The following is a 9,490-nucleotide window of genomic DNA, read 5'->3' on the forward strand; positions in this document are numbered from 1 at the left end:
ACAGCTAAGGTGTTTGATTTTTTTTCCCCACTGGATAAGCTGTTTTTATAGCTATAGGAATGAATTAGACAGATGTTGTAGCTTTTATGTCAAGCCCACATGTCCCTCAAGAGCGAAAGGACTAAGTGCTACAGCTCAGTGCTGGTGTTTTTTGTAAAATGCTATCACTTACAGTAAGCAGGGGAGGGGAAATTTCATGACAAAATCCCCATGCTGCGGTGTAGACTTCCCTAAAAAAATAAGACCAACAGCACTGGCAAGATTATGAAATATATTACAAGGAATTTAAAAAGAAAATACACAACTCTGTTCCATGTCTCATTTATCTGCTTGAGAGAATTTGGGGAATTTACAGAGAAGAAGGAGGATGAAAACCAAACCCATCTCATAGAAATGACAAACAAATCCAGGAAATTTAATGAATAACACTCAAACCATCACAGGAAATAGTACTGAGGAAGAGAAAGTTGTTGAAAAAAGGCTTCCTCCCATTTCTTTTTAAATGTCTACAAAGTCAGAGAGGTCAAGGTCTGAGATTTTCCAACTATCTGAAACCTGATCTCCTTTTCCACACAGTGGTACAACCCTTCCTCCAAGACAGCCAGAGTGGACTCGTGTAGGGAATAATTAATCACTTTATTCATACTTCAGATGGGAGGTAAATGGAATTTTACTGCAGTTCAGTGGGAGTACTCTGCTGTCTGTTAGAACGTGCGTGAAAAATGACTCGAGTCAGAAGATCATTTTGATTTAACTTCACAAGTGGCTGCAATCACTGATAATGTCCTGACCTCAGCACTGACTAATGACTACATGCGTATTATGTGTTCATATTTGGTTGCTGTGACAACAGCCGTCACACAGAGTTGAGAAAGAGAGGATGTTTAAAAGGGAAATTAAGGTTAAAATCACAGCTTTTATAGTAAACTGAAACCAACTATCCTGTGAAGATATTCACCAGCGGAGGTTTCCTTAGTATTCCTGGAAACAACCTGGCAGTTCTGGAAATGATCTTTCACTTCCTTTTCTACAGACAAAAAGATAGGAAAGCCCTATCTCACGGAGAGAGACACACACATATCTCCAGTGGACACTCACAGCAGCTGGAAGTGACCTCCTGGAAAAAAGTGCCTTATCTCAATAAACAGGACCCTCACTGTTGAAAACACAGTCCAAGAGAATGAGACTTGATTTTGCCATCACAAACACAGAGATAGAGAAAAGGTCAAGATGTTTTCCTGTGAATAAAACCCTCTGCTGCTTTGAAATGGATTCAGAGCACCTCCTTCATGGAAAAAGCAACGTATTGATCACAGACCTTCAACAGACTTTAAAGAAAAACATTTGGGGAAATCTGGAAATGTTTATTTGCCCTCTGTAAATGAATAAATGTATTTTCTCAGAATGCGTTCTTCAATTTTTTTGTTCAAAATAGTGCCAAGATGGTTTTACCGTGACTGCATAATGTCTGCTTTTAGTCCTGGTCTGAATGGGCTGTTTCAGTCTCTGTAGCTTTCCCCACCCCCTTCAGGAAGAAGACTCTCTCTGTGTCTGTGACTGACAGCATAAAGCAAAACAACTGACTGCATAGCAGCCGACACAGACCTGAACAAGTGTGTGAGCGACAGCATCATGTACCTACAGAGGCCTTTACTAAAAACTCTGCTAACAACTGTATTATCAGGCATCTCATGCTGTAGCCAGAGCTGCTGCACACAAGTGCTGAATGGATTGTTTTTACATTTGTTTGTGCACAGATAAAAAAAAAAAACAAAAAACTAAAAACATAAGGCACAACATGTTATAGAGATGAGAGCATATTTTTAACTTTGGTCAGAGCCAGGCTAGCTGTTTCTTTGTGATAAATAATCACCTACCACCTCCTGCTCTACAGGCACGAGAGGTTAATCCATCTTCTTATTAAACCAACAAAGTGAAAAAGTGTGAAGCTATTTTCTCTTTTTTACCCCAGTCACAGGTTGCAATAACTAATCCAGCAGTGAGTCAGGATGTAGTTCAAATCTAAACACATTCTTGCCTTTGACCGAAATGCTTCAACACACTGAATGCCGACCAAATGCACATTGAATACTTGTACATTCAACAAGAAAAAAAATCACAATTTAAATGTGCATTTGAACCTATTAGCTTGAGCTCAACCTACACAACACATATCTGTTTAATGCAGTCGGCTGTGATTCTTTTTTATTGCTGAATGGGGGTGGCTGTTTTTTCTAAACACAATAGCATCATTGACCTGCTGACTGCTCTCTCCCAGGCGGTCAATAGCACAACAACCCGCTAGGACAAAACCCTAGGGGTCTGTTGCAGGACATGCACAATGACAGTCCCATGGAGTTTCTGCTCGTCTTTTCATTTTCTGCCTCTCCTCCTGGCTCTGAAGCTGCCTGCTGCACACTCAGCTCCTGATTTCTCTGGTAAGTGCCTTGACATCAATAATCAAGTCAAAATGCTGATACATTACTTTACGGTTGAGTAGGCATCACAAAGGAAGCTTCAAAAACACATTCAACATTTCCCAATATATCTGCACATCCTGCTTTTGAAGCAGCTGGTGAAGATCCTGCTGAGAGACCAGAATCAGGGTGAGGAGGCTGCAGAACAGGTCCTGAACTCGCATATTCACATAATAGGACAAGATCCTCCCAAAGCAATAAACAAACTACAGTTGACCTCTGTTTATATTGAGTTGTTTTGCTGTTGTTGGACAGTATGACTGATGGGATTATGGTAACAATGGAAGGTTCAGATAAAGCCAAAGGTAGCTTTTGTCTCAGCTATTGTGAGCTTTGTGTATCTCTCTATCTAACCTCAGCAGAGATCTCCATTTTTTGTGGCTGCAGGCTCTAATAATAGTTCATTGTGAATGAGCGCCTGGTACTGTGTGTCATTGGCTCCCTGAAGGTCCAGACTGTGCTGCACACACACACACACACACACACAGCTGTGTTTCAGTCACTTCAGAGGACATTACATTGGCTTAAATTCATGTTTTGGAGACTTAACCCAGCCCCAACCATAACCTTAACTGAGTCTTCACACAAAAATATCCAAATTTTCATTGTGACGACTTGCTTTGTGTAACCAAAAGGAAGGTGTGTTTCCATAATGTGACTGTTTGAACAATTTACGTCCTCACATTATGAGTAATTCAAGTATACACACACAGACAGGAAATGCTCACGGGAGGGGAGACTTCAGTCCGGTGTGTGTGTGTGTGTGTGTGTGTGTCGTTGCCGAGCATGTCTGCATATGTGGTCATAGTCCAAACATTGTGCTACAGAGCTACACCCAGTGACTGGGACACCACCCTGTTGACAACCAGGACTGAGCTGCAAGGCCTGAAAAAAAATCATCTAATAAGTCACACTATTGACTTGTAGACAATGGCAGGCTACTATATTATATAGTATTTGTCCACGAGGGAAAACTGCCCCATTTGCAACAAATAAAATATGAAGCTCTTGTTTTATTACCAACATAAAGTTCCACTCATTTATACATTTAAATGAGGTGAAAGTGGTGTTTGATATTCAATCACCTCTATTCACTGGGATTACTTTCTTGCTAATTTTGCTGCACTGCTCATTTTTTCCACCTGCATTTGCTGACTAGAGTTTAAAGATTCTCCCACAATCATCACATACATGAAGTGAACTCAGCATCACCTTGTGTTCTCTTCAGCTTATCTTCACACCATTCTGAAGAACCACACGGCTCACGCCTGTGAAGGAGAGACGCTCGTCATCCAGTGTCCCTCCAGGACGTCTGTGGCCGTCCTATCAGCCTTCTATGGACGCCGTGTTCCTAATCAGCATTTATGCCCATCTGCGAACACAAACGCAACCACTGAGGAGGACACAGAGTGCACTTCTCCAGTTGCTATCGAGGTATAAAATGCCGCAGTGAGATGATTCAGCTGTTTTAGTGAAGCTCTGCCTTCCTAAAAATCCTTTCACCAATGACTCCTGTTGCAGAAGACAGCAGTCAACACGTGTTTTCCTGCCATTGCAGAAAGTGCTGTCAGAGTGTCAGGACCGGCGGTCATGTCACATCCCAGTCTACAGTCCAGTGTTTGGGCAGGACCCCTGTCCACTCACCACCAAGTACCTGCTGGTGTCCTACAAGTGCCGACCAGGTACCTGCTACTTAATATGGACAGTCTAGTCACTAAAAGCCTAGTGAGCACATGATTTATCTTCATTTGTTACCTAATTGAGAATTTTCATGTTTTCCATGAAAACTCACACTTTTATTCATGTGCTAACATAACTGCACAAGGGTTTCTAATCATCAATTATCCTTTCAACACCATTAGCTAACACAATGTAGCATTAGAACACAGGAGTGATGGTTGCTGGAAATGTTCCTCTGTACCCCTATGGAGATATTCTATCAAAAATCAGTTGTTTACAGCTAGAATAGTCATTTACCTCATTAACAGTGTCTAGAATGTATTTATGATTCATTTAATATGATCGCATTTCTAAGTGACTCCAAACTTTTGAACAGTAATGTATGTAATGTAAAAGAGCCTTGAAACTTAATAACATAAATATATAGCTGTTAATTACTAAATTTGGACAAACAATACACTAAATAGTTTATTTATTTGCTGATTTTCTTTTTTTTTAAATCATATTTGTGGGTTGTATGTTAACACATTGAAAATCAAAAAATATAATGTTTACAAAGAAAAGAGGTACTATTTTGTCAAACATTTATATTTTTTTGCATTATTTTTCTTTCTAAAGTCAAGTGAATCTCTCTAAAGTTTTAGTGTTTATATGCTATCATTCATTAAGACAATGGGGAAACACAAAGAGCAAAGTCTGAATGAAAAAGATTGTAACTTTGACAGTCACATGATTTGCCCAGCTGACTGCTGATATTTACTTCGGATAAAGTTTGAAATACATTCTTAAATTGAATTAAGGTTTGATTTGCATGTCAGGTAAATTTCTGTTATTCATAATATTATAGGATCCCTAATATTTAAACCTGTTAGGCAAATTTATGACATTAATTTTATATTTTCAGTGGAAGACACTTTGGTGCAATAGTTCTTGATTTAAATGTGCTACTTAAATAATAGTGACTTAATTTGACTATGTATGTATCTTATAATGCCCAGTAAGAACAGAAGGAATAATTACAGAAAGCAAAAGCCGTTTCAATGTGCAGATGGACGTGTGAGTGTTGCTTTAAGGAGTGAAAAAAATGTCCATTGTCACTGCAGGCGAAACTGTGCACACCTCATAGTGATACACACACGTATCACACAATGGTGTCAACTTGGACTGCAATACAAATAAGATGTCAGCTGTACTGGATTACCGTTCCAGGCATTAGATTTATAGCAAAATGCAAGAATGCATAAAACATGCTATTACTAAACATGCAACAACATCTGAATAGAATGGTCCTGAAAGCTGCTTTGTTGAACTTCAACAAAATGCTTTTTGCATCATCTTTGACTGAGGCTATTTGTTTTTCAGAGCATCACCGCACAAGGCTGGTGTGTGAAAATGAGCGTATGAGGCTGATGTGTAAAAACGAGACTGTGCTCGCCATCTACTCCGCCACGTTTGGACACCTGCTGCACGGCAGTCCATACTGTCCTCAGGAACCCGGATCACGCGCCGACATGGGTCTGAAACGTTGCATTCAAGTGTCATCTAGTGGCAAAACAGTGGAACAAATGCCAAACATTATTTATTTATTATTTTAAATGAATAAATCTTTAAAATGCATAAAAATAATTAATGATCTAGGCTCCTGAATGTCTTCAAGCTATTTTTATTTGATCAGAGATGAATTACAGGTATTTCTGCATCATAATACCTTATTAATCTTCATTTAATCCAGAGTGTTTGTCACCTTCGGCTCTGAGGAAGGTGTCACGCAGGTGTCACGGCAGGACAAACTGTTCAGTATTGGCCGACACAATAACCTTTGGGGACCCCTGCTTCCCTGACACCAGGAAGCACCTGCGAGTGTCCTTCACTTGTGGTAAATAACAAACCAGATGTTGCTGTTGTGACAGAGACGATCTAGTTTGCGCCCTAATGTAACAATCTCTCATTTCCTCTTTAGTGCCCCGGTATCTTCTGGAAGATGTAGGTCGAGGGTCAACAGATCCTTTCATGATCTCAGACTACACACACGGTGAGAGTGACATCAGATATTGACAGGTTTTGTTTCATGCAGCAGACTTTGACTGGCGTCTGAGTCCAGACCCTCTCACCTGCAGGTGGATGGTACACTGGCCCCACCTACAGGCCTCAAAACGTGCTCTTAACCAACTCTCTGGAGATCTTTGAAAAAATACTGGGTATGTGCATTGATGCCTGCAGACGTCAGGCTACAGAGGCATGTACAGTTCTTATTATTGCTGTGTTTAAAGAAGAAGAAGCGGATATTTTAGCATGCTGACAGCCACAGGAAAAAATTACCTCCTGAACATCTCAAAAATAATAATAAAAAAACATAAATACAAAATGTAAAAAAAAAAATTTAATACGCTCAGTCACATCTATTATAAAGTATGTCACAGCTAAACAGCAGTTAGATCAACACAATCCTAGTGAGTTCTGAGGAGCTGCCTGTCAAAACTCATTTATGCTCCTGTTGTCTTTTTCTGCACAAACTAAGCAGAATAAAAACTATCTCTTCACTTTTCTGCATTGAGCAGCTGTCCTTCATTTGGAATACTGTTTTAAATTGCTGCTGGCCACTTTCCAAAACATGCCATGCTTTTTTATTATATTGCTATGCATTTTTGTCTTATGCTCGTCACTCATTTCTGTGCTTTTTGTTTATCATAGTACACTGAAATCAACTTAGACACATGCAAAAGCTGATTAAGATACATAATCAATCAGCAAACATGCAATTATCTTTGTTTAGTCAAAGTTAAATGATCATAGAATGATAAAAATAAAAGGGTTGGATTGCTGCTTCTTTTCTCCGGATGGTGCGTTTGTGTGCTGGTTGAAAATACAAGCAATAGTCAACACGGACAAAATAATTTTGATTTTTATACACTTTTGCAATGATAACGCTGGTTGAGAGTCAACTCTGAAGTCTTAGATATTGACTCTATGTGCAGCCTGTCACACTGTCTTGGAAGATTTAAAAAAAAAAAAACTGTTTTAGTACATTACAAGGCAAAATATTATCAATTTGCAAAAGATAAATAATGCTTCAAGTAATCAGTTGCCCATTTTTTTTAATTGAGATCAAAGCACCTGCCAATTGATTTTCATACAGTACTGCTAGATGAAGAAACTAGTGGTTTCCTTTAAAGTCACTGTTTCTTGTTAGCACATTAAACATTTATTGCATTTTTGGTAAACTGTCACCAGTAACGAAAGTTGACACAAGTAAAAGCAACAACAGGCATCATACTACTAGAAGATGTTTCACAGGACACCATAAACAACTGTGAATTTTCTGTCTTATTCCAGCACATTAAAATTTAATTTCCTCTTCCAGGCCTCCCGGAGCGAGTGGCTCTGTACTTTGTCTCTGGTATTTGTGCTGGTCTGGTGTTCCTGCTCTGCCTGTTCGGCCTTCGCTCCACACTAGTGAGAGACGTTAAAGATCTGGTTTCAGACCTGAACGATGAGCTGAAATCATCTCGCAGGCGGCGCAAGGAGCTCATGGAGGACCTCTTTGACGAGGACGTCTCAGACACGTCGTCCTTCCGTCGCCTCACACAGTCCTACCGCACAGCAGACATCTTCAGTCCTTCGACTTTAACGGTCGAGATGGCTGACCGAGAGGTGGAACAGACGAGGGATCTGCCTAACGGAGACATTTGGCCGTCCCGGGACTCCAGCCCTTACGCCATTCACAAGATTAAAACCTACAACAATTAAGAAGAGTCATATTTATTAGAGAAGCTACTGCTAAACCATCCTTATGTATTATAAAATATAAGTTACTGACTAAACTTTTATGGATGTTTCTTTTATTTTAAATGTATTTGCAACTCCTAAACTGTGTCGCTCATGGTAAAGTGAGTTTAGTGAAATGCTTGAGTTTAACATCTGACAATTTGTGATTTTATTACATTTTAAATGTGACTATAGTTTTTTGAAATAACAGTACATGAAGCCAATGATTCAGCTTTAGTTAAGTTAGCAGTTTTTCTACTTGAATTTTGTTGGACTGAATAAAAACTGTTGAGACAAGCACATTTTGAATTTGAGGGTGAAGGCTTTTCTGTTTGCCTCACTGAAACAAATCCAAGGCCTTTGAATATTTAAACTGCACTGCAACTTTAACTTCATGTTTTATCCTACTTTTTTATTCTCTATTAAACTTTTTGTAGTTGTTGTTATCATCTCTTTTTTAAAGAATAAAGATTTATGTGTCTTTTACACCCTGACTAGATGCTTTTTGTTTATTTATTTTATTGTATTTTTATGTTTCGTGCAAATCACTTTGACTTTGAATTGCCTTTGTTGTACAAATCTGCTACACCAATAAACTTGCAATGTAAGTTATTCTTAGTAATAAAGATTGCGTTTGCTGGGTGACGATTCTGGTTTGCTTACAGTCTGGTCTGCTCTGTGTAATGTTTTATAAATTTTTCCTGAATGGTTAAAAATATCAAAGCACAGTGCATCACAGGAGATGCAATCAAGTACAGGCCGACTTAAAGTCATGTTACAGGGACATATGAGCATAATCAAGCAGTATATATATTATAACCTGCTGTTACTGTTACCTATGTACTGTGAGTGTAAGAAAAGAAGCGGCCACAGTCTCAAAAGTATTATGCCCTGAGTTATGTTGTGAAGCTATTTTAGCTCAATCATTCAAGGGTATATTTTTATTAGAATAATTATTTGCAAAGTGATTGTATGTTGCTTTTACGTAAAGTGCATTTAATGACACTTTAAAGTATCACGATTTTTTCCCATTGTATGGTACTTACAAGCCATGTTTTCAAAAGCAAAGAAAATCTTTGCTTTAAATTGATTTATTTTCCAAGTAATAATCTCAAATTCCTTTGGGTATATCGCGTGACACACTGGAGGCCTAGAAGCATTTTTGTTAATCATGTAATTTATTGGTATAAATGAGTTAGGAGGGACAGTTTTCAGCAAAAATAGTTCCTGTATTTTAGTAGAATCTCTAGCTCTGGGGTATCAAATATATGGCGACTTTGCAAAGTGTAAAACTTACAGAGAAGACATCAACGGCACATTGTAAATATGTAAAACTATAAATTTCAAATAATTTCTAGATCTTGACAAGTTGTTTGGATCATAAAGCAAACATAGTGTTGAGTTCTAGATACACTGATGCACTAAGCTGTAATGTGTAAATAATAAAATGAGGCATAATGTTAAAATTTCACTTAATTTTTCTTCAGAAATTTCAGGTTGTTCAAAATGATTTGGAAAAAGACAATTCCTTAAATGTGCACATTTATAGAATGTACTTTTTTGCACTA

The 9,490-nt window shown here is 38.4% G+C and overlaps 1 protein-coding gene across 2 annotated transcripts; it reads left to right on the forward strand.

Moving 5' to 3' along the window:
* The first annotated feature begins 2,284 nt into the window (after nucleotides 1-2,284).
* Nucleotides 2,285-8,567, forward strand: si:ch73-335m24.2 (protein eva-1 homolog C). 2 transcript variants are annotated; one of them, XM_023287215.3, is made up of 8 exons: nucleotides 2,285-2,438; nucleotides 3,706-3,911; nucleotides 4,036-4,159; nucleotides 5,520-5,672; nucleotides 5,890-6,033; nucleotides 6,118-6,189; nucleotides 6,275-6,355; nucleotides 7,519-8,567. In XM_023287215.3, the coding sequence occupies exons 1-8, from the start codon at nucleotides 2,342-2,344 to the stop codon at nucleotides 7,902-7,904; spliced, it is 1,263 nt and encodes a 420-aa protein (XP_023142983.2). In that variant the 5' UTR covers nucleotides 2,285-2,341; the 3' UTR covers nucleotides 7,905-8,567. The 2 variants fall into 2 exon arrangements, with proteins under 2 accessions (XP_023142983.2, XP_023142992.2); XM_023287224.3 differs by lacking the exon at nucleotides 6,275-6,355.
* Nucleotides 8,568-9,490: the final 923 nt, after the last annotated feature.

The sequence above is a fragment of the Amphiprion ocellaris genome, chromosome 13, assembly GCF_022539595.1.
Source record: "Amphiprion ocellaris isolate individual 3 ecotype Okinawa chromosome 13, ASM2253959v1, whole genome shotgun sequence".
Lineage (NCBI taxonomy): Eukaryota > Metazoa > Chordata > Actinopteri > Pomacentridae > Amphiprion > Amphiprion ocellaris.

Excerpts from the sequence above, each read along its gene's own strand:
- si:ch73-335m24.2 (XM_023287215.3), top strand. The coding sequence starts at position 2,342 with ATGACAGTCCCATGGAGTTTCTGCTCGTCTTTTCATTTTCTGCCTCTC. Across the intron at positions 5,673-5,889 it reads CGGATCACGCGCCGACATGG|AGTGTTTGTCACCTTCGGCT; the intron begins GTCTGAAACGTT and ends CATTTAATCCAG. Across the intron at positions 6,356-7,518 it reads GATCTTTGAAAAAATACTGG|GCCTCCCGGAGCGAGTGGCT; the intron begins GTATGTGCATTG and ends TTCCTCTTCCAG.